The sequence below is a fragment of the Musca autumnalis genome, unplaced genomic scaffold, assembly GCF_047663935.1.
Source record: "Musca autumnalis isolate F117 unplaced genomic scaffold, ASM4766393v1 scaffold_3, whole genome shotgun sequence".
Taxonomy (NCBI): domain Eukaryota; kingdom Metazoa; phylum Arthropoda; class Insecta; order Diptera; family Muscidae; genus Musca; species Musca autumnalis.
In genome coordinates, this window is record NW_027411866.1 from 95,116,218 (window position 1) to 95,142,316 (window position 26,099).

General features: G+C 37.4%; 1 protein-coding gene across 5 annotated transcripts in view; it reads right to left on the reverse strand.

Annotated features, from left to right (window-relative positions):
* LOC141397052 (ras-related protein Rap-2b) overlaps positions 1 to 26,099 on the reverse strand; it is a 232,473-nt gene that overhangs the window by 78,852 nt on the left and 127,522 nt on the right. For all 5 annotated transcript variants that reach the window (XM_073972884.1, XM_073972886.1, XM_073972883.1 and 2 more), the window contains one exon: positions 20,280 to 20,511. In XM_073972884.1, coding sequence (XP_073828985.1) covers positions 20,280 to 20,511 — 232 coding nt within the window. The remainder of the gene's footprint in view (positions 1 to 20,279; positions 20,512 to 26,099) is intronic.

A 26,099-nucleotide genomic window follows, 5' to 3' on the forward strand; every position in this document is an offset into this window, starting at 1 on the left:
AATAAAATTATAGCATTGTATTTATTCTATCTAAAGTAAAAAATTTTGACTTAACTGCACTTCTGCCAGGAAGTTGTATGAAGGAGTGCCTGTAAATATTGGGACATTATAAAATCAATTTCTAAGGAAGTATTGATTTTAAAATTTCAAAAAAATCTAATTCTAAGAAATTGAATTGAAATGAATTTAATAGTAAAAAGTGTTGATTTTTTGGAGGTGGTACCTGAAGGAGAGAAACTTGATCTAAATTTGGGAGTCACACCTTTCGATATTTTAGTTGGTCGTTGGGGTCTTTTATACTATGGTGGAGTAGTATGGAGGGTATAATGAGCGTCCAAGTACACTGAACTTTTTGCACCCAAATGTTTCTTTTCATAGTCACGAAACTTCCCCACCAAAAATTGCCAATACATATCTGTGTTTTTGTACATCCCAAATATAATGGTACCTCCCGATTTTCGGTATTTGGAAGGGTTTATCTAAATTTTTTGACCGAATTTCCTGTTATTTGGCATTTAAGGTTCCAAGTGGTCACAAAACTTCTCTATCAAAAATTGTCAAAAATTGTGTGTTTTGGTATCGAACCTATGGAACAGTACCTCCCGGATTAAGTATTTTTTTGCTACATTTTTGAGCGAACACCCTGTTAAGTTATATTTTTAAGACACCCAGTGGTCACAAAAATTCTCCATTAAAATTTTTCGATATACCTTCCGGATTTAGGTATTTTAAGAATTATAGCTATATTTTGTGACCAAACAAGCTGTACTTAGACATTTGAGGTTCTCAGTATTCACAAAACTTCTCTACAAAAAATTATCCACATATCCCCCAAATAACGGTACCTCAAAATGTAAGCTATTTTGAAGGTCTTAGGTAAATTTTTTCACAGAATGGGTGAGGTAGGGGATGAAAGATACCAAGGAACGGTCCTGACCGGATTTAACATGGCAAAGCCCAGAATTTATCTTGGTCCCTCTTTCATCTCAAGTGGACACTGAACTCCGGTGGTGTCACCTGGGGAGCTACCTTTAAAGGTAGTGAGCTAACATGTGCCGCGCGTTCACCCATAACGTTCAAAACTTTGGCTGCGGATTTGTAGTTCATTGGAAGTTAAAACATCTGGTTTCCAGCTTCACTTCAGTGAATGAAAGACTTCCTACAATACGGATAACAGCAAATTCGTCAACATTAGCTTTATCTGCGCTCATGCTGCAACAGAAGACAAGGACGAACAAACCAAAGATATATTCAACGAGCGCTTAGAAGAAACATACGACCGTTGTCCTGCCCATGACATTAAAATTAGTCTAGGCGATTTTAATGCCACAACTGGAAAGGAGAATACCTTTGGCCCAACAGTCGGGAAATTCAGTCTCCACAGTGAAACATTTGACAACGGTATGAGGCTGATAGACTTTGCATCGGCAAAATACATGGTAGTTAGCAGTACCAGATTTAAGCATCTCGATATTCATAAGGGCACCTGGCTGTCTCCATATCAAAGAAAATAAATCAAATTGATCACGTTGTGATAGATGGCACGATTAAATTCATCGAGCGTGTTGGATGTGCAATCGTTCCGAGGAGCCAACATAGACTCGGACCAACACCTTCCCAGCAAAATGTTCGATGCCAAAGATGACATTCAATCATGGGTGCAAGTGATCTAGCATGTCATCTTTTTAGCATCTTCATCGATGAATTTTATATGAGCGTGGACCCCAAAAGATGACGTTCTTTTCTGGATCCTAAGCATGTCATTTTAACCAATGCGTTGACATGTCATTTCCACCAATGATTTGACATGTCATTTTCACCAATGCTTTGACACGTCATTTTCACCCATGCTTTGACATGTCATTTTAACCAACCCCTTGGCATGAAATTTTCATGTCTTGTTTGGAAAATGGAAATGCTGTATTGAAATATGGTTTTCATGAAAAACAAAACTCTTTATTAATTCAAACGAATTCATGAAATAGCTACAATTAATTTATCAGTTTAGTTTTTCAAAAGTTTACATCCAAAATTGCAATGTAATCACCACCGCTGCAACGCAAAAGATTACTTCCTCCGTTCTCCGCAACTGATATTCTTTCATCTTACAAAAGATTTTTTCAATTATCTTCCCATCACCAGTTCAGATTTCAACATGGACTCCAAATGCACTCCTTTAAGTATTTTTATTTCGTAAATTACTTTTATTTTATAATTTTGTTATTTAATAACAACATTTTGGTTATTTTTATACTCTTTTGTTTAGTGACCGAAATATGTAGGGATCTATAACCCGGCTTGCTTTAGGGATCTCTAAGAACAAAATGTAACGAACGGGGAGGAGAGACTTTTTATGGAAAATACCATTTATGCTTAATTAATTTATTTTTAATTGTTTCTTTCTTTATTTTCAGATTCTTGTTCCTTTTCGTTTCGGACTTTTTTTCAAATTCCAAGAAGCGAGATTTGATTGATTTCATTCTATGTCAGATTTAGAACAGACAAGGGAACTTTTAAAATAGCAATGTGTGCAGTCCGACTCTATTTTTAGCTCGATGGTTGGGACTTCATATAATACCAATTGTTTAGAAGTTTTAGTTGTTTGATATGCAGGAAATGTAAGACAACATCACGACGACAGTTCTAACAACTTTGGTCTGTTCCAGAAACTGCAAGAATCTACTTATTTTTACTACGATAACAATTTTTCCTTTATGTTATCGGAAAAAATAGTAAAAATTAGAAGATTTTTGCAGTACTGGAACATACCAAAATGAAAATAAACAGGTGTGTAAATAAAAACACGCGATGTCCAAAAAGACATATTTATTTGTTTCGTGGACTACGAAAAGGCATTTGACACAGTTCTACACGACAAACTGGTTGAAATTTTAACATCAATAGGTATTGAACCCAAAGAACTAAGATGCATAAAAAATCTTTACTGGAACCAGACAGCATCAGTAGAAGTATCCGGTGAAACATCCGATGAAATAACAATATCCAAAGGTGTTCGACAGGGGTGTATACTCTCACCATTATTATTTAATATATATGCGGAACAGATTTTTCGAGAGTGTGTAGAAGGAAAGAGGATTGGAATAAAAATACATGGGCAATTCATTAACAATATACGATACGCTGATGACACCATGATAGTAGCGAGCTCTTTAGGTGGCCTCCAAAATCTCCTTAATTCTCTCAACGAAACAAGTAATTCGTACGGATTACATATTAATCTCAATAAGACAAAATTTATGATCATTAGTAAAAGCAACAATGTTTACGACTCCTCACTAAAAATCAGTGAATCAGAAATAGAGAGAGTAAAATCGTATAAATACTTGGGAGTGCAATTAAATGAGCAATGGGAGTCTTCTAAAGAAATAAGATGTCGGATAGAAATGGCGAGAGAAGCGTTTCTCAAGTACAGAAAAGTACTAAACAGCCACGACGTCAATATTGAACTTAAAAAACGGTTTATCAAATGCTATGTATGGTCAGTTCTATTATACGGTGCTGAAACATGGACTGTAAAATCAGCAGACGAGAAGAAACTGGAAGCTTTTGAAATGTGGACATACCGACGTGTGCTCAAAATTCCATGGACCGATCGAGTGTCAAATACCGAAGTCTTAAGAAGAATTAATGAACAACGACAGTTAATGAAAACCATCAAAACCCGAAAAATTTCTTATTTGGGACATTTGATGAGGAACAATAAATATAAGATACTGCAGATAATTCTCAAATCCCAAGTTGAAGGAAGACGTTGTAGAGGTCGAAGAGAACTATCCTGGCTAAAAAATATTCAAGACTGGACCGGATACCGTGATGAACTCAATCTTCTTACAGCGGCTAAAAACAGACAACTATCGCTTTCCACATAAAATAAATATTTCCAATAAGAATGTAACAAAATGTATGATCGCTTAACATCCGAACAACGGATATGCAAATAAAGAAGAAGAAGAAATAAAAACACAAACATCATCTCAATTGGATCGATGGAATGGGTACAAATGCTGATTAAAAAATCGGATCTTTCACGACTTCCTTTGCATTGGTTCAAATCCTAATGAAAAGATCGGATCTTTCACGACTTCCTTTGAACCAATGCCAAAGATGACATGAAATCACGTCATCGCAAAGAACCCCTTCCGTCAAATTTTGCTGGGTTGTTGCATCATTGGTGCGTACCAGATTAAACGTAGCAAATAAGGTACGAATAGATACAACTCGAAAATTGGACATCGGTAGGCTGCAAACACAACAGATAGCCACAGCATATTCCACTCAACTAGCCCAATTGCTTAATGAATGCACTCCTCGCCCCGATAACATATCAGCACAATGACAGAATATTGGCCCCTCCATGCTAACAGCCGCAAAATCCATACATGGATACCAGAGACCTCCACCAAGAAATCCATGGTATGATCAGGAGTGTCGTGCTACGGCACGAAGAGAAAGAATGCGACATATAGGGTATAGGTTTCTGGAGCAAAGGAGAAAGGAGAAACGTCATTTCAGCAGGAAAAAGAGAGAAATTGAAAAGCGGGAATGTGAAAACATTGAGATGTACAGAAGCCAGAATTAAGTCCGAAAGTTCTAACAAAGAGTAAAACGTCAAACTGATGGCTTTGGTACAGGGACATCCTCTTGTAGAGACCAGCCAGGTAATTTCGTAACTGATACAGATAGAGTTCTCAGGATATGGAAAGAACATTTTTCCAAACTGTTGCTATCCAATAGTAGCGAAGACGGCGAAGATACCGCAGATCCAATCCCAGGAGATGGTATTGAATGTCTACCGCCTAGCCAAGATGAGGTAATAAACCGGCTAAAGAATAATAAGGCAGCAGCAGCCGGTGGCTGATCAGACGAGCTGTTCAAAACCGGAGTCGACACGCTGATAAGGTGTATGCATCAGCTAGTTAGCACCATCCGGCAAGAAAAACGCGTACCCGACGATTGGAACCTGAGTATCCTGTGTCCCGTCCACAAGAAAGGAGATAAGACTGTATTCTTTAACTATAGGGGCATAAGTTTTCTCCCTATTGCCTACAAGACAGTGTCAGGGATATTATGGGAACGACTATAGCATATGGTCTATGAAATAATTGAACCAGACCAATGCGGCTTTAAACTAGGCAAGTCCAGCATTGACCAGATAATATTTAGCTTGCGGAAAATACTGGAGAAGACCCAAGAGAGGCAGATCGACATCTACCACATTTTTCTTGATTAAAGGGCTGTATTTGACAGCTTTCTACGCTCAAAGGTATTCCAAGCTATGTCTGAATTTGGTATCTCCGCAACGCTTATTCGACTTTTTAAGATAATCGTAACTGATACTAGGTCCTCAGTTAAAATAGGAAAGAACCTCTCCGAACAATTCAGTACCAAAAGAGGTTTCAGACAAGGAGACAACCTTTCGTGTGTTCTGTTCAACATTCTGCTGGAAAAGGTTATACGAGACGCAAAAGTCAAAAGAAATGGAAAAATTTACAGCAACAGCCACATGTTACTTGCTTATGCTGATGACAATGACATCATGGGATGATCAGTAAAGGAAGTTACTTATACCTTTAAGAAGGTCGAAGGAGAAACAGCAAAATTGGGTCTGGCGGCGAAATACAATATTGATGTTGTCGAAGCGCAATTCTTCCACAGGGCATGGACGAACAGTTGAAGTTGGTTCTTAAAATTTTGAGGTAGTTAAAGACTTCGTCTACCTCGGCACAGCCATAGACACAGCAAACAACATCAGTTGTGAAATAAAGAGAAGAATTGTATTGGCCAACAGATGTGCAGGACTGCTTTGGCTTAAGTAAGCAGTTTAAGAACAAAGTCACATCTCGTCAAACAAATACAACGCTTTACAAAACACTGATACTGCCCGTGTTAATGTATGGTTCCGAAGCCTTGGTACTTGCGCAAGCTGATAAGGCATTGCTCGGTATGTTTGAGAGCAAAATTCTTCGAAAGATCTACGGGCACATCTACATTGACGGTGAATATCGACGCCGTATGAACCACGAGCTGTATCGGCTATACAACGACATCAGTATAGATAAACGTATCGAGATGCAACGATTGCGTTGGCTAGGCCATATCATAAGAATGAGCGATGATGAACCCGCTAAAAAGGCGTATAAATACGGGCCACATGAATACGGTACACGCAGAACTGACAGACCAAGGCTTCGATGGAGCGAACATGTGGAAAAAGAGATGGAAAGACGCGGTATTCCAAATAGTGAAGCAACAAACAATTTTGAGGGTTACGTCTTTGGGCATTTCAGGTGACGAAATGTTCTGCAATGGGCCAGCTAAGTAAAGAAACCAAGAACTGTACGAGTCGACCGACATCGAGATATGTAGTTGTCGAGTTGTAACGAGCGTTTGGAAACCTATTCTTAGTTGGTCTTACGGAACAAAACGTTTTGTTCAGAATAAAAGACATCAAACTAAGTAAACAAGCTTCCATATGTACTTTCACCCATTGCATACCACCACTTCGTTATACACTAGCGGTCATCTGAATAGGTTTGAATTTTTTTCTTTTTAAGTGTTAAGGTATCTTCTGATGTGTTCGTATTGCAGATCCATACTATTTACTTTTTGAGAGTCCTATACTATGCCAACATTCCCAAGAAAAAACTTGACGGTGTTGCCATATTTTCGGAAAATATCCCAATTATAATAAAAAATGTACAAAAAAGTGTCCAATTTTTGCGATCATCAGAATAGGTTTGAATCAAATAAAATTGAAAAATTGTAATACGCATGCAAATATTGCGCAGTTTTTTGGTATAGTTTAGTACAATGGAACATTCTGATAAATCTTACAACAAAGTTGACCCGCTTTATTAGGAACGTGGGTTCAATTCTCAACCAAGAACTTTCAGAATAAACTTTCAGATAAAATCAAGAAATATTCCAACAAAAACGTTTTATAAACCTGCTTTAAATGACTTTTTGATTTCGTTAGATCTCTTCTGAGCTTCGAAAATTGTTTGAAAGCAAATACGAATTGTTGCCATATTATTATGATCGATAAATTGGAAAGGTCATTGAAAATAGTTGGTATTTTAGTTCAAGTTTCATTTTTTAACTATCCTTGCAGTACAAATTTAGGTATTATCATGCTCACAAATCCACCATAGTTGACCACATGTATCATAAATGTTCGAAAATTGGTCTGGAAGAATGTTTCTTCGACGACAAAAAAGTAGAAAATTGTAAATCAAATTTAGTCAAAGGGGCATGATATCGCCGATTTTTATAGTGCTGTACAACCTAAGTAGTCCATTCTTTTGGACTTATTCGTGTTTGTTTTATGACTTGTTAACAGAAAAAAACTTGTTGACCTGACTATATAGGTATTACAGCACTATAAAAGTCGGCGATATCATGCCCCTTTGACTTAAGTTTGATTTACAATTTTCTACTTTATTGTCGTCGAAGAAATATTCTTCCAGACCAATTTTCGAACATTTATGATACATGTGGTCAACTATGGTGGATTTGTGAGCATGATAATACTTAAATTTGTACTGCAAGGATAGTTAAAAAATGAAACTTGAACTAAAATACCAACTATTTTCAATGACCTTTCTAATTTATCGATCATAATAATATATCTACACTTCCTATTTGCTTTCGACAATTTTCGAAGCTCAGAAGAGATCTAACAAAATCAAAAAAATCATTTAAATCAAGTTTATAAAACGTTTTGGTTTGAATATTTCATGATTTTATGTGAAAGTTCTTGGTAACTTTTCCAGATTGAGAATTGAACCCACGTTCCTAATAAAGCGGGTCAACTTTGTTGTAAGATTTATCAGAATGTTCCATTTTACTAAACTATACCAAAAAACTGCGCAATATTTGCAAGGATAGTACAATTTCTTAATTTTATTTGATTCAAACCTATTCTGATGATCGCAAAAATTGGACACTTTTTTGTACATTTTTTATCATAATTGGGATATTTTCCGAAAATATGGCAACACCGTCAAGTTTTTTCTTGGGAATGTTGGCATAGTATAGAACTCTCAAAAAGTAAATAGTATGGATCTGTAATACCAACACATCAGAAGATACCTTAACATATAAAAAGAAAAAAATTCAAACCTATTCAGATGACCCCTAGTGTATATATTTTTGTCATTTTCACTATTTTTCACTTCACGCTATTTTGAATTTAATTGGATGGCTCTCACAATATTTTTTAAGTTTCTTCCCCATTTGTTTTTGCAATTTTAAATTTCAACAGCAGATGTGGTAATTTCCTTTTTTGTTGCTGTTGTAATAACCACAGGCAAGCCAATTGCCAGGTGGTTTTGTGAATTGAATAACCTGTATTCTGGTTACAGGATTTTATATCCTGTAGCAGATTGCAGCTGTGTAGAAAGTCTTTTGTATTAAGTAGTTATTTTTTCTCATGGACTTCCCTCTCTTTCCCCTCCCATTGTCGCTTACGCTACTGTAAAACCATTTGAGTGTAAAAGTATTTTACAATGCCCATTGAAGTCAGCATCAACAAAACAAAAACACAAAACAGATGACAAAAAATATTCAATATGAATGGCAAACATTAATTTCCGTCGCAATAAATGAATGGAATTGAAAAAGTACAGGAAAAAAGGAATAGAAATTTAAAACAGGACGGTTTTTTGCCACTCTGTTACTTGGGCATGTGAAGAGAGAAAAAATAGTTTCCGTTGAATTCTATTGTATTTTTTCGAATATTATACAATGTAGGAATTAAGAAGAAAGTATGTGCGCGAAAATGAGACACAAACTACAACAGCTTGAGCCGAGACACAAATCGGCGTTGTCATAAATAGGTGTTCCATACGACATTTCGATTTTTTCCTAGGGGGTTGAAAGATACCAAGGAACGGTCCTGGTCCACGTGGTGTCACCTGGGGAGCTGCCTTTAACACCCGTTAAAGGTAGTGAGATAACATGAGCCGCGCGTTCGCCCATAAGAACGTTAAAAACTTGGGTTTGGGCGTAGGGTTAAAAAAAAAAAAAAACAAAAGAATAGAAAATAAAATCCCCTTTAAAGCTGACGACCCCCGCAAACGTTTTAAGGACCATCGGTAGGCTGCAATCAAAATAGATAGACACAACTAGTCCAATTGCTTAATGAAAGCAGTCCTCGTCCCGATAACATATCAGCACAATGAAAAAATATTGCCCCCTCCATGCAAACAGTCGCATAATCCATACTTGGATACCAGAGACCTCCACCAAGGAATCCATGGTATGTCCAAGAGTGTCGTGCTGCTACCGAAGAAAAAATGTGGCATATAGGGCTACTTTACAACGCGTAGCGCACGAGAGATGTATCGAGAGAAAAGGAGAGAGAAGAAACGCCTTTTCCGCGGGAAAAAGAGAGAAATAGGAAAGCTGAAGTGTAAAAAATCGAGAGGTACAGAAGCCAGAATAAAGTCTGAAAGTTCTACAAAACATCCTCCTGTAGAGATTCTAAGGATTTGGAAAGAGCATTTTTCCAAACTGTTGGTATTCAAAGTCTATGGTCAACGAAATAGTTGGACCATACCAATGCCGGTTTAGACCTGGCAAGTCCACCATTGATCAGATATTTACACTGCGGCAAATCCTGGAGAAGACCCAAGAGATGCAGATTGACACCTACCACCTTTTTGTCAATTATAAAGCAGTTTTCGACAGCCCCCTACGTTCAAAGGTTTTCCAAGCCATTTCTGAATTTGGTATCCCCGCAAAGCTCATTCGGCTTTGTAAAATTACTTTAACTGACACTCGATCCTCAATTAAAATAGGAAATAACCTCTCCGAACAGTTTTGTACCAAAAGAGGGTTCAGAGAAAGAGACAGCCTTTTGTGTGATCTCTTTAACATCCTGCTGGAAAAGGTTATACGAGAGGCAAACTTAGTTTAAGTTCGAAGATGGGTCATATCGGTTTCTCCCTCGAGTACCTCCCCACTCAACTCAAATTTTTTCGCAAAAATTAAGCGCACGATAACTCTTGAAGGGTCTAACCGGTTTGGTCCATACTTTACACATCGTAATATTTCTACCAGACATAAAATTCGAATATGGACTATATGGGTTCACTTCTTCGGGTACCTACCAAACAAAATTTCAGTTTAAGACCTTCTCTCGAATCCTTTTGATTTTTGTTGTAGCAAATTGTATTCGCTGCCCCCATTACCACGGTGCAAGTTTTTTCAGCGGTAAGTCCATAATTTCTGAGAAAATGGCCTAAAAGCTGTAAAAACCCGCTATAGCACTATGTGTTGTGGATGGAGTGCGGTAACTCTCGAGCAGAAAAACTTAATCGATCCAAAATATGGCAATCGTGATATTTTGCTCAAAGTTAAATCAAGTTCTAAGATGGGCCTTATGGGTCCATTCCTTTGGTTACCACCCTCACAAAAGTTCAAAACTTTTCGCTAAAATCGTGAGCATGATAACTGTTGAAGGCAATAACCGATTTGGTCCATATTTTAGGCATCGTAATATTTCTATGAGACATAGATCAGGTTAGATTATGGACTATATGTATATGTCAACTCCTTCGAATACCTCCCACACCAAATTTCGGAAAAGTGCAGGTTAGGGCCTCCGCTCGAATAGTTTTGATTTTTCTTGCAACAGGTTGCACACAAGACCCCTATTACAATGGTACAAGTTTTTTCAGTGGCAAGTCCATACTTCTTGAGAAAATAAAATAAACATATCTACAGCCAGCATGTGTAGTGGCTGTTGCGCACGACAACTCCCGAACAGAATACTGCGTTGGTCCACACTTTGTATATCGTAATATTTCTTCGAATATTAGATCAAATTCGAAGATGATGCTTATAGGTTGACATATATAGTCCACTCCGTCCGGTACCTCCCCCACAAAAGTTCGAAAATATCCGCTAAAATGGTAAGCGAAATATCTCATAACCGGAGCAACTAATTTGGCCAAACTTTGGATCTCGAAATATTTGTTCCAAAATTATATAATGTAAAAAATGGGCCCTATCGGTCCATACGTTAGGGTACCATCCACACAAATGTGCAACATTTTGGTTTAAGTGCGGTTAAAGGTCTGTGCTAAAATCCTTTGGAAATGTCTACCGAAGGTACTCCTAGTAATCCCGTTTACAGCGATATGATATTTTTTTTAGCGGGCAAGTCAATGTTTTCTAATATAATATTCCTATCGAGAGGAATAACTCCCAAAATAAGACACACTTCCAAAATTTACTAGTCGGTCTATTCCTTAAGGCACCTCCCCCGCTAAAGTTTTGAGATTCTAACCTAATTCATATCTTTGTCTGCAAGTTTATACGCCCAAAATTCTGAAGACCCCATTAAAACATGAAATTTTTTGTGGAAATAAGTGTTTCAATTCACACACTTATAATTTTTTACTTGCTACATACATTTTTTGATCTATTTTGTGATTTGGGTGTATTGGGTGAATGATGATTTGATTTGATATGAACGAGTCACAAAGTCCTGGGCGTTGCCGTGTTAAAGCGGATCGGGACAGTTGCTTGTAATCTTACGTCCCACCAAATCTATGTATATAAAAGAACTTAGTGATGAGTGACTGACAGATCATCGCCCAGACGAAACGGCTGAAGCTAGAAGCTTTTTTTGAGTGTGGATTGCTGTTGGTATGTAGGGGTGAAATAAGGCTGTGTTTTTGGAAATCCGAACAGGGAGGGTACGATAAGTACTAAAAGGTACTAAATATGGTACCCTTTGTATTAGGACAACGGAAAGAGGTAGAATTCTGAAATTTGGAATGAGGGTCACTGATGGAGAGTTAGAAAGATGTACCAAAAGGTTTTTGGAAATTCGACCTAAAAGTTACTAAATTTAGTACCAATTGTTAATTTTGAACGGATATAGCTAGAATCTTGGAATTTGGTATGAAAATCAAGGTTAGGAAGTGGTGTTTATAAAAGGAAATGGTTTTGGAAATTCGTACTCATGTGTACGAAAAGTACTAAATGGTACTAAGTTTAGTACAGTTTGGATTCTGGTGAACGGATAGAGCTGGAAACCTGAAATTTGGATTTATGTTGAAGTGTAGGATTGCGATATGGAGGTAGATAAAGCTAGGTACTAAATTTGGTACAATTAAAATGACTCAAAAAATTAACTATTATATAGAGGCCATGTCAAAGTGTTTTTTTCCATTTTGATATCACAAATTCAGAAATTACAGCTACTTCTTCAAAAATACCCTTCAAATATCCTGTTGATGTCCAGGTGTGCGAAATGAACATTCGAACTAAAGTTTTACGAATAGTACTAATATGAAATTAAATATCAATTAAAATGGGTATTAGTACATCAAAAATTTCACTGTGTACTATTTTCATATTAAATATTGTTTGTATATATGGTAACATGGGGCGCCTTCGCCACGTTTTTGTTCAAAATGTTCTCATACCGACACCGTTGAAGTATTTTCAAATATTATTTTTCGTACAAATATTAGCGAATCTTGACTATAAGTTTTTGATATATAAATGGTTATAATTTTGTTTCTAAAATATTATTTTTGAGAATTTACAAAATGTCTAAAAAGTGGCGAAGCCTCCCCACCTATGGGGCAGCTTCGCCATCGACATTGAACATTCTCCAACAGACTCTAAAACTGTAATTTACCATACTTCTTCCTTAAATATCAACATTATGCAAAAAAGGAACGTGTTTTCTAATGAATAATCAAAAATGTTTTTAAAATTCACAAAAAGTAACTGATTCTAGCGGTAAATTGAAGTAGATACCTTGAATTTAGGTGCAAAAATCATAATATAACTAAAATAAGATACGTTTAGGATAATATTTGTTTTTAACTTCACATTATAGTGTGGTATATCTATGGTGTAAAGAATTTAAGTTAAATGTTACAAATTTCTAACATTAACCCACCACGCCCCTATCATTGCGTAGGCACCCCACCCCTTACATATTTCATAATATTAATATATTGACATTTGCAATTGTTTTTTTCATGCGAATTATTGCGATTTATATTCTTCAGTTGTTGTCTTTTAACGGCATAAAATGTGTTTTTGATATCACAAAAGATAAAGAAGATATCACAAAAAATACCTACCATAATTATTTTTCCCAGTACCATGAAAACACAAAACCGCGTGCTTCCGCTATCATATTCCCGTGCGTCCGCTATCATGCGCCCCATGTTACCATATTCCCTTTCCGCATACGAAGTAGCGGACATATTGCTAGTATTAAAATATTTGCTGAGTTCATTGCAAGAAAGAAGTAAGAAACAAATAAAAGTTGTTGCCCCGAAATTGGTAATGCAATGCATTCAAATGAAAATAAACAAAGAATGTACGCTAATAAGCATCCATCCTCAGCACCATGAAGAGAAATATTCACAATAATAGGACAAATAAAATTATGCCGTTAAATATAAGTTATTGCTGGTAATTGTAGGTTCAAAGCTGTCATAGCCAGCTGAATTGTATTTCATATTCTTGCAAAGCAATGCTCGTTAAGAGAATAATATGCTGTCAATTACATTAACATTACTTATTAGAATCTTTTTCTTCTTCTTCTGTTGACCATAAATAATACATTTTGGTAACCAATGAAATTGATTGCAAAGGTGTACCACCATTATTCATTAAAGGTAGTTTCATATATGTATTTGAAAAAAGTTCATCCAAAACTACAATATAATATAGTGGTAATGAACTAAGTTTTATTAATATCCTTCGAAAGATTAAAAAAACTCCTCCGTAATTTTCAATAGACAAACATATTTTTATTTTTCCCCACATAAACTACAAAAATAATCTTTTGGTCTTCTGTGCTTTTTTTCGTATCATCATTATTTTATTTTGCATGATTTTAAAGAGACCGCCGGAAACTCATTGAATGGATGGGAGGTAGCAAAATAAATTCATAAAAATAACAATGAGGAAAATGTTTCCAAACAGACAACAGAATCATGGCTTGTTAAAAACCACCTCCGGCTTGTTATGTCAGCTGTCACAACAATTCATTAAATAGAGCACAGGATATCAGCAAGCTTAACGCACAGAGGATGCAGAGCTGATGCTGGCTGGACATTTGCCATTAGCAATGCTGATTACAAGCTTTTAAGTAAGTCATTAACGTTCAAAAAATAATAATGACACCAATAAGGGTATTCGAATTGTTACCGGGGGAATATAAATCTGTGTGAATGGCATTGGAAAGTCGGGTGTAAGTTGAATGTGTCCGTAGTATTCCAATTTAGGAAATAAGTGACAGGAAACTGCTTGAATTATGAAAATATCTGAAATACATAAACTTTGTTATTACCACACAAAAAAAAAAAATTAAATAAAATAAACTAAAATAAAATAAAAAATAACAAGTAAGAACGGCGTTAAGTTCGGCTACCCGACCTTGTTATACCCTCCCCCAAGAGTTGTATTGAAGTAAAATGGAATAATTAGTTTCCTTTCGTTTATGAAGAAAAATGGGAGGTACCGTTCTATGGGGGCTATATGAAGGCGTGGACCTATACCGACAAATTTAATATGGAACTTTTAATACCCCAAATGAAGACCAAATATCATATTTCAGCCATTTCAGTGGAATATTGAGGCCACAACCTACAAAATACCGGAAATAGGGAGGTACCGTTCTATGGGCACTATAATAAGGCCTGGACCTATATCGAAAAATGTCAGCCAAATTTCAGCCAGTGGAATATTGAGGGCACAACCTTCAAAATAATGGAAATAGGGAGGTACCGTTCTATGGGGGTTATAATAAGGCGTGGACCCGTACCGACAAGTTTCTGGGGGTAAGTTTCTTACCCCCAGCGAAGACTAAATGCCAAAATGCAACCATTTCTGGGGAATATTGAGGCTACAATCTTCAAAACACCGAAAATCGGGTGGTGCGTTCTATGGGGGCTATTGAAGGCGTGGACCTATACCAACAAATTTTATATGGAACGTTTAATACCCCAAATGAAGACCAAATACCAAATTTCAGCCATTTCGGTGTAATAATGATAATAACCGAAAATCGTGTGGTATCGTCTATGTTGGCTATATCAAAACGTGGACCGATATATCCCATTTGCAATACTTAATATAAACTTCTATATTAAATTACTAAGCTCTAAAATTGCGAGCTGTATCGACTAGATATATCGACTTAGAATTTTAACCTGATCAAGAATATATATATGTATATATACTTTATAGGGTTTCCGATGAATATTTTGACGTGTTACAAAGGAAATGACAAATTTAATTATACCCTCCATATTATGGTGGAGGGTATAAAAAGATGTAAGAAAAAAACAAAAAAGTATCAGTTGGCTTTGCCGACAGAGATATACCCTCAGCCTGTGTAAATTGAAACATTGTTTTTTCCAAAAAACGTATGCATTTAGGGGGTTTCAAAATTTTGGGCGTATGAACCGACAAAATTGTTGATTAGGATTAAAGTTCAAAAGTTTTGCGGAGGAGGTACTTAAAGGAATGGACCGACATAGACCATGGGGGTGCCATAGGGGGTTTTTACACCCTTCGGGCTGTTTTCTAAAGAAGTATGGACTTGACCTTGAAAAAACTTTTACCATCGTAATTGAGGCTGAGAATGCAAGTTGCCTCAACAAAAATCAAAGTGTATCGATAGCAGGTCTTAAAGGGAACTTGTCCGAAATTTTTCGTGGGAGGTACCGGATGGAGTGGACAAATATAGTCCATATTCGAACCTGATCTATATCTGGTAGATATATTAGGATGTTGCAAGTATGGACCAAATCGGCCGAACATTTTATAACTTTTGTGGGGGAGGTACCTGAAGGAGTGGACCGATATGGCTTATCTTCGAACTTAAACTAAGTTTGGACACAATATTACGAAGGCCAAATTTTGGACGGAATCGGCATTCCGTCATAAGGGGTTTTTTCAACTTTCAGGCTATTTTCTCAAGAAGTATGGACCTGCCCCTGATGAAACTTATACCTTCGTATGGGGGACTGTGAATACAATGAAAACCAAGGCGATTCGAGAGCAGGTCCTAAACTGAACTTTTTCGAAATTTTGTGTGGGAGGTACCCTAAGGAGTTTACCATATTGGAACCTCATCTAAGTCTGGTAGAAGTTTCACGATGTACAAAGTATGGACCAAATCGGTTACTCCCTTTAAGAGTTATCGTGCGCACGAATTTTCCAAACATTTTCGAACTTTTGTGGAGGAGGTACCGGAATGAGTGGACCGATATAATCCATCTTCGAACTTAAACTATGTTTGAACACAATATTACGAATGTCAAAATTCGGACCGAATCGGTTGATACGACAGACAGACGGACGGACATGGCTAAATCAACTCCAAATTGTATGAAACGGATTTCGTCCAAACATACTTTGGGCCTAAAACCACTATTTCGATAAGGCACATTTTGCCCGTATGAAAGTGTTTCTACCCTTGATAGCATAAATGCTGAGGGTATAAAAACTGTAGTCCGATGGGGCCGGTCATGTGATACCTACACCACTATTTTTGCTCATCCCAAAGGAAATGTAATTTTTCTCGTCTTCCCGGTTGCTTGGCAGCAGACCTGATTCAACAGATGTTTTTGACATTGGAGATCTCATGAACCCACGGTATATTGGCGTCACAAAGGGGCATCTAATAGAGAGTTATCTCAAAAGGATATTCGATTCTCCTCTGTATACTGCGGATCCTTTAGGTCCCTCGTGGTCAATAAATGGATCGGGATATTCTCCTTAAAAAACACAACTAGGATGGGGAAGAATAAAGTTACAACATTTATTGTCCAATCGATAAAAACAGTTAACCAGTTCTTTGTAGTGGCTAAACAAGTAATCCTATAAAAAATTTTCAAACTCGGGTCAGATTTTAATTTTAGATATATATAGGCCCATGGAATCTTTGAGGCCCCAGTGGCACGTGTTAACATACTCCGATTTAGCTCAAACTGAGGCAATCTTAATTTTTAACAAAACTAAACATTTTAGGAGGTTACCGCATAAAAAAATCCGACATCGATTTTTTAAAACCACTCTAATATCCACAAAGTACATGTTACTCATATTCACCCTGACCGACGACGAACTGAACACCACGGTGGTCTCAGCCAAGTCTACAAGGAAATATGACAGTGACATGGAGGGTGGCAGTATGGACGCAGAAGCTCAACTGGCAGCAATCCCAGTTCCAGCTGGTTTTGTATCGGCACATGTCGGTTACAAACCTCAGAGGATGTCCCAGGGTCATTGACTTATGATTTCCCAGGGAGATTCACCAGATTCCTCAAGAAAATTAAAACATCAGTCAATGTTTCCAAGTACAGATCTGTCAGAGGAGTGAAAGATACAAAACACTACAATCGTGCTGCTATGTATCTTCGCAAATTCGTGGGAAGAGATCCGAAATTCCCTTTCTGAGAAGAAGGCTTTCTTCATCAGAAACAAGCTCAGGTACATTAGATAATTCGAGAGAACTTACCCTCGTGTACCTCGAAGTGGATTTCAGTTGGACATTATCTTCCTCTCGGGAGAACTTACCCTCATGTACCTCGACGCGAACTTTAGGTGGACAAGACCATCTCATCAGAAGCCAAAGCTGCTAAAGAAACCGCGTCCGAAAGCAAACAAGTAGACAATACAAAACCTACTGCCGAAAGCAACAAGGTGGAGTCTATCTCCGTTCCGAAGCCGAACCCACCACGGAAGGGAATGGCAAAGACTAAATAAACTACCTATAAAACCATCTACATCCGTTAAGGAGACCAATTATTTCTAAGCCCTATTCAAAGACGAAAGACAAGGGTAAAGAGGTTCTAGGAATTTCCGTAGGCTGCAAATAAGCCGAGGTAATTAGGCCGACTAAGAAATTAAAGCCAAGGTGAATAAGCCCAGTACTGAGATGGTAGACCCTTGCTCGGGAAAAGAATCCCCCAAGGCACATGGAAAAAGACTTATGCTAGACCAGTCCTAACGATGCCTGCTGACGACCATCAAGTGGCAAGCATCGACAGTGCTGACCACGGAGGGAGAATAAGCTAAAGTCACTGGTTGTCAAATCAGGGTGAACGTCAGTTCGGCAGCGCCCTCCTTCAACGTCATACCCTGTCATAATAAAAAAACGCAGAGATTTCCTTGTTCAGGCTGTTAATGATTGGTGAACTTTGGGAAGGGGCGAATCTTGCTGCGGTCTCCATATCTGAAATGCCATTCACAAAGGTGTTACCAGCATGGGTTCCCCCACCTACGGTAGACAAGGAGCTAATACTAAAAATGTTGGGGCTTCAGACTCACGACTTTATAGGCAAGGAGTATTTGAGGAAACGAGGGGGAAACTTGCATTTCGAAGGGAAGAGTGCTACGAATCGTTGTAAAGCCTCAGCCGCTGAACTACTCTTGTCCCTAGCGAATTCTGAAGGTGAGGACTGGTGTAGTAGCTAGGAAGAGCTTTAATTTAATTTTTCTATTTAATTATAGTAAAACGGTAGGACTGGAGTGTGGTGGAACAAGTGTAATGGCGAATCGAAGGTACAGCTACAAACAAACAACCTAAATGAAAATGGAGGGGGAGACAGGGAAGCTTAGGAAGGGATTTAACTTGACCCAACCCTCAGAGACTGTGAGAGACCCTGATTCCGAAACCGACTCTAATAGCAAAATAAACAACACTGTTGTAGAAAAACCCCAATAAAGAAGAAGTCCAGGGACGAGCTGTGCTATGCGGTGATAGACACCAGTAAAGGGTCCAGTAGACTACCCAAAGAATATCAGGAGGCAAGTGGAAAAATCGTCAGCGACAAAATATTGGAACACATGCTTGGGCCCGAATGCGAACCCAACCCCAATCGGGAAGGTACGCAGCAGTGCACCATCTTCTTGGGAAGGTGGCAAATTGAAACTATTGAGGACGCACGAAGTGTCTCACCTGGCCAAAGTGGCGGTATACGTCAAGGGTTGCTCGTGGTCTTTCAAAACAAAATGAGAGTTTGAAAGTGAAGAGATGTGAAGTTTTCCACAGGGAGGAGAAACAGTACGGCACCTCCTTGTGGTGGGACTTGACGACCTCTCACTTGACACCATCAAAGTCGGAAGGGCAGGGATTGGATGATGCCCAAAAACCAGCCAGGTGGTTAAACAACCGTGCAACAATAAAGAGAGGGTCGAAAGCATCAACGCCTTCCAAAAGGTCCGCTTACTGGAGAACCTATGATTGAGGTCATCCAGATAAACCTACATCCGACTAAAACGACAACTCAAGTCGTAACGGAGAAAATAAACAAATTTAATATACATATTGGTTTCATCCAGGAACGTTAGACCGCAAAGAACAAGGTCTCCGGACTGACCCTGAAATTATTAACTTTTTACGCTAGCACAGGAACTCGACCGAAGACCTGCATCACTTGCCACTTTTTTCGCTTCAGAGTTGTAAATGTCAGACGACACAATAATAAAGCAAGGGAATGGAAATATACTCATACACCTAGCGTCAATATATCTGCCGTTCGACTCGCCGAGTACATGAGTAGAGGGTCTCAGAGGAACACACCTTCTCAGACCATAGGTATATTAGGTTTAAAATATCTAGGCAACCGCAGGTACCGATAACGTCCAGAAACAAATTGGGCTATGTTCGGAAATAAAGTAAGAAAAAGGAAGAAATAGACAGAAATGTTAGACAGAAATGTTAATAAACTCACCGAGGCACTAGTAAGGTCTTTCAAAGAAAGTTGTCCACTTCGAGAAAGGAATTCTGCCTACGAAACCCCCTGGATGACAGTGGAAATTCGTATCAAGGGCAAAGATGTCCGAAGACTTTACAATAGAGCAAAACGTAAACCAGTATGGAAAGGATCAAAGTCGGACGGGGCCGACTATATGATACCCTACACCAACACGTCTTTAATATAATTTGGCGACATTTTTGCTAGACCAAATTGAGTAAAATTTTCCACCGCAATACTTACATGGTAATTAGTAAAATAATTAGTTTTATGTCGTAAAATTTTAAAGAAATAAACTAATAGTTTTGAGAGAAGTCTCCCTTGTCCCGTATGGGATGTTTGTGGAACAATTATTATTATTATTATTATAAACTAATATTTTTAAGCTATTGATAATGAAGTTAGCTTGTTTGCACTATTTTATAATGGGTTATTCAGCTCTCTTTGTTTTTACTGCCATTCTATTTTATATCTTATCTTCATATATTCATCCTTGAAAACACTTACCTCATATGAACCGGCTGTATCCAAAATATCCAATGTTAAACTGACGCCGGCTATTGAAAAGTTACCCTGATGCATCTCTTCAATGGTTCTCTTGTATTTGGTCGTAAATGTGTTGTAAAGGAATTGTGTAATTATTGAGGTTTTGCCGACTTTAGCAGCGCCCATAACAACGATTTTGTGACGTGCATTTGACGGGCCGATGGCATCGTCCACAGCATTATTCCGGCCAACTCTGCAAAGAAACAAACATGTTAACAATCGGATAGTAGATGACATTCGTATGGATATTTTCAAAAATTTTAAAGGGTGTAATGTAAATATTAGATTAAGAATGTTGTTTAAGTAAGAATTAATATTTGATATAAATTTGCATTGTTTTTAATGCTCGCTTTTCGCCTTACATTCATTGTGTTCAATTTGCATACTCGTTAGAAAACGGTCTACTTCTCTTTTGTGTCACTTCTCAGTGATCTGTCACCAGTTTTCTAACGAGTGTTTTTGCGTCTACGCGACCTTTCGGCATTATTACTGACACTTCGTTTTCGATCGCCACTTGTAACACAGATAATCTGTTCTTCAATTTTCCTTTTATAATTATTTAGTTATTACCAAATACTTAATAAGGCTTATACTTTTTATTATTTGAAAATTAAAACGTTCGTGTTTTTATTTCTCTCTTTTTCGAAACGCAATTTCGGCGTCTTTACAAATGTTTTTTCTTTTCTTTTTTTTGTAGATAGAACCTTGATTGTCTTGCGACTTCTGTTCATAGGACACAGATTTGACTAAGATAAAAATGAAGAGCAATTCAGAAGCAAAATGGTTAACAATGCGTTCGATGACTATATTCCTCATTCCTCTCAGAGAAGCTATGAATGCTTTATATGTAGCTTCTGGAAGGAATGAGGAAGAGAGATACTCTTGGATTCCCTGATATCTTCAACTAGTAAATGCTGCTACATCACAGAGGAAACACCAAGTATCCTGCAGTTCGTATTCCTTTTCAATTTTTGTTTTCTTTTTTTCCAACAAAGGGAAATTATCTTTGAAACCAATCGGGACGACCTAATATTTACAAATTCTTGTCAAATGCATATGTCAGTCTAATACCCATACACACTAATGCGTATGCATTAGAAAATGGATAACCGGAAAGTCAGCTGTTGTATGCCTGGCTGCTGGCTGACAGGCTACATCAGCTACTACACACACGAATCCGTTCATAATAGAGATTGATGTTCACTTGGATGAACGTTCAACTCAGTTACATGTAAATGTGGGTGATAGTATAATGACTGACAAAGAGCAACTGAAGAGAGTGACTATAGCCTTGCCGGTGCATTGGCAGCATATTTTGAATGGGGTTATATAGGTGTGAACGTGTGTTTGGGTGTGTCAAGCAATGGTTTGGTATATATATATTGTTCCGTGTTGCTGAATGGTTTCATAATGGCTTTAGATTGTTTTCACTTTGTTGGTCGTTCGGTCGGTCGTTTGGTTGGATGTTCGTTGTCGTTTTTAGACAGGGATGTTGTTGTTGTTGTATTTGGCATTTCAGCTGTGGTTGCTGTGGCATGTTCTTTTTTCTTTCTCCCCAGCCAAACAAATTCAATTATAATTGTTGTCGTCGTCGTCATTCATGGCGAAGATGTATATGGGTGTGTTCGTATTTAGTACCGGGTGGTTAAATAAATTTATAATAAAATAACCTCAACCGAGGTATTGAAACAAGTTTATCCCCAAATGTGGTTTGTGCCATTTGCTGCGGTTTTGTAGCATCTAATCCAGTTAGATCGTAGAGAATTAGTCATGGTCGTTGATGATTGCATTAGTTGGCAGAATTTTTCCTTCAGATGGTAAGGTTATCGAATAACTATTGAATCAAATTAGATGAAAGGGAAACAAGTAAGAGCTGCGTTATGTTCAGTCAGGCCACCACGAGTTGTATTTATGAAGAAGACTAAACGCCAAATTTCAGCAAGTTCGGTAAAACAATATGGCTAACCTTCAAAATACCAAAATTCGTGGGGTACCGTTCCATGGGTGCTATATCAAAACGTCGATCTATACCTACAAATTTCTGGCAGAACGTTTTTAGAATCAAAGAAGACTAAATACCAAATTTCCGATATTTCGGTAAAACCTTCAATCGGGAGGTGCCGTTCTATGGGGGCTATATCGAAACGTGGGCCGATATCGAAGAATTTCTGTCACAAATGCTTTTACATCCAATAAAGACTAAATACCAAATTTCAGCCATACCGAAAATCGGGAGGTGCCGTTCTCTGGGTGGCTAAATGAAGGCGTGGATCTATACCGACAAGTTTCTGGAAGAAGAAGTACCAAATTCCAGCCATTTCGGTGTGATAATGAGGCTAAAACCTTCAAAATACCCAAAATCGGGAGGTACCGTTCTATTGGGGCTAAATGAGGGCGTGGACCTATACCGACAAATATCCTATGGAACGTATAATACTTCAAATGAAGACGAAATACCAAATTTGGCTATGATAATTAAAGAGACAACTGTCATGGACAAGACAAGTTGAAAACATTGATCCAATGATACCAGTCGCATGTCAAGAATGAGTGTTAGTCGGCAATTGTCGATCGGCCCTTTATTTTGAGAGAAGATGTTATGGATAGATGAAGACTGATGGGCAACAGTTACTTTGAAACCACCAGAATAGCTATGTGTCTGAGAAGGTAGGTTTTGTTGCTTTACTTTACTTGGACACCTTAACGAAAACTTCGACCGACATACCGCACGTAGATGGTAGAAAAGGTCGACTAATGGAGCAGTCAGTATTGCTCAGCCTCAGACAAAGGGAGAGGATACCTTATCTTAGACTTCGGTTGGATACACTATTAGCATTAGCATGTATATATAATTATACTCTCATTATATACTCTTTCCAAACTTTGTGTTGGAGGTACCCGAAAGAGTGGTCCGATATAGTTAATATTCGGACATAATTCGAGGATGTAAGAAATAATACGATGTAAACCGTTTGGACCAAATCTGTTTTTCACGTGGAGGGTTATCTTACGTACTACCTACTTTAGATGGTGCCGGCAGGGTTTTTTTAGATTTTGGGTCATTATCTCAGGAAGTATAGACTAGACCACGAAAGAAATTGCGCCATCGTAACAAGGTCCGCAAGAAGAAGTTTCCGAAAAAAATCAAAACTAAAATGCAGTTTTCCCAAATTTTGTTTAATGCCAAATTTCCTTATAGTTTATATTCCAACCTGATGCATGATTATATGGAATAATATGATGTGCAAAATTTGGACCAAGCACAGACTCCCCGCGAGAGTTTTTTTGCGGATTTGCAATTTTTATTGGACCGAAGCTTTTAAGCCATTTTCACAGGAAGTATGGACTTGTACCATCCAGGCAAGACGGACATGGCTAAATCGATTCTAACCACCTGTTCATGTATGTCGCACGGAAACCTGTACGAAAGGAAAGCAGTCACTCATTTCCGTCTAAAAATGCGTTCATGTATTTTGCAAACTATCATGCGACTGCCGTTACGTATCCTATGCGAAATACTACTAATTTGAATGTACATTTGTACAACTATGTTCCATAAATGAGAGCCAAATGAGAAATGAAAACAAAATCCACATATACATACAAACATTGGAATATGTGTGATTTGTTTTGTTTGAAAAATAAAATGTGTCGGTATTTTGAATTATTTTATTTAATTGATTTCTTCAAAATAATGAATGAAACGGCCATTAAAACGTGTCTGTAAAATTTTTATTTTGTTTCAAGAATGTGTTGCATAAATTTGTTTTAAGATTTTAGGTGTTATTCGCGATTTTACGTTCTACTCGACAGCTATAAAGCAAGTGAGTGATTTTGACATTATCTTTCTATAAGAGACAGTCCTTTCGAAATACATAAACCCAAATTTAATGAAAAAGTGTACGTTTACGTGTTATCTCGTATGGCTTGTCGGTCGCATAGATTTTCGTTTCGAAGGTGTTTACATGAACAGAAAATGTTTTTTTCCACTTCCGAAGCACAGGCTGTAAATTGTCTGAAACGATTTTTTCGATGAGGCATCGTATTACAGTGTATGCCAAAAGTCTAAGGGTATAACAAGCAGAGATCAGATTAGATAAGACTGAAACAATACAATGTCAAACATAAAAACTAGGCTTGGTAGAAGTTTTTAAATGTATCAGGCTGATTTTAATTGCTAACATATTATAATGCAAATTGCAATCATTAACCGAGTGGTGTGGTTTTCAAAATGGTATATTAAACATACTAATTGAGGCTATGAAGGTTATAACCACCACGTAAACCAACCAACAATATATGATCCTCTGAAGTTAGGTGTAAATTTGTGATAATATTAAAAGTAGGAGGCCATCATAATTTGGACTTCTGATAAATAAAACTTGTTGGGCTCTAACAATACACAATTGTATTGTGGAACCGTAAATAATACGACCTAAATGGAATTGGCTTGTGCTATTCCAAGCTAAAAATGAGTTAATAAAAGTTATGACTTGAAAAAATTACAGTTGAGAGAAAACACGTACAACCATACAATATGAATCTGGTTTTAGGATTAAATTTAATTTTTATTAGCATGCCTAGGTGTGCATGGTATGCCCTATTGTTAACATAAAAAACGATAATACAGAAGGACTATCATCACCTGTTTCATTAAATTAACTTGATTAAAGGACGACGCATCATTAAGTGAGAAATCTCTTCGCTTTATGATTATATTTCCTATACAATTTTCTACTTCACAGCACTTTCATTTCATTTTGGGAATATTTTGCTTTTAACATTTTCCATGAAATGACAAATTACAGTCATCAATTTGAGGTTGTTCGTAATAAATAAACATGACAGTGTACAGCAGCAACGACAACGGCAGACGCTTCCATGAATGAAAATGTCAATGAGCCAAATCGTTGCTACGTTTCGGCAACCATACTCTTAAGCGCACTCCATTCATTTTCATCCAGCACGTTATAATTAATCACATTAGTATGGTAAGAGGAAGAGAGAGAAAAAGACAATAAAAATTCGTTAAAATAAAGCTGCTTTTTTATGGAGGAATCGCTAAGCTATGGATTTCGTAAAGCATTTGAATGTCCTCAGACATATTGGGCATCAACGGTAAGAAAAGAAGATACATTTATCATTTAGAGCTCTAAATGGTGATACAAAATAAACCCGGATTTGAAAAGTATTTTTGTTTTTGGAACGACTGTCAGACTTCTAAACCTGTCCGCTGGACATACAATCCCACGGCGACGGGTACCCCCAGGACTAATTTATCTATGCTCTGTTGGTTACATCCGAATCCACCACACTCAGGTGTTGTTCTATGTCGCTGCTTGCTGCATGAACACTGCCCCCAGTGAGTCGTCGTAGCTCTTAACACCAGCCGTTGTTGTTCCAATCCCTGGAAATCCAATTTGATTGCAATATACTCCGAGGTAAAATTGAGGAAGTAGTGGATTTCATAAGTCGGAAGAATATCATGGTCGCTGCAGTGCAATAAACCAAGCTCAACAACATCGAGCTGACAAACTATCGATACTCCCAGCATTAGATGTTTTATTTCAAAAAATCGATTGCTATCGATATTATCGTTAATTTGTCATAACCATTAATTTGGAAATGAAAATGGCGGAAATGTCTATTCTTTTGTCCCAGCATTAGATATTTCATTTCAAAAAATCGATTGCTATCGATATTATCGTTAATTTGTCATCACCATTAATTTGGAAATGAAAATGGCGGAAATGTCTATTCTTTTGTTGATATTTTGTACAG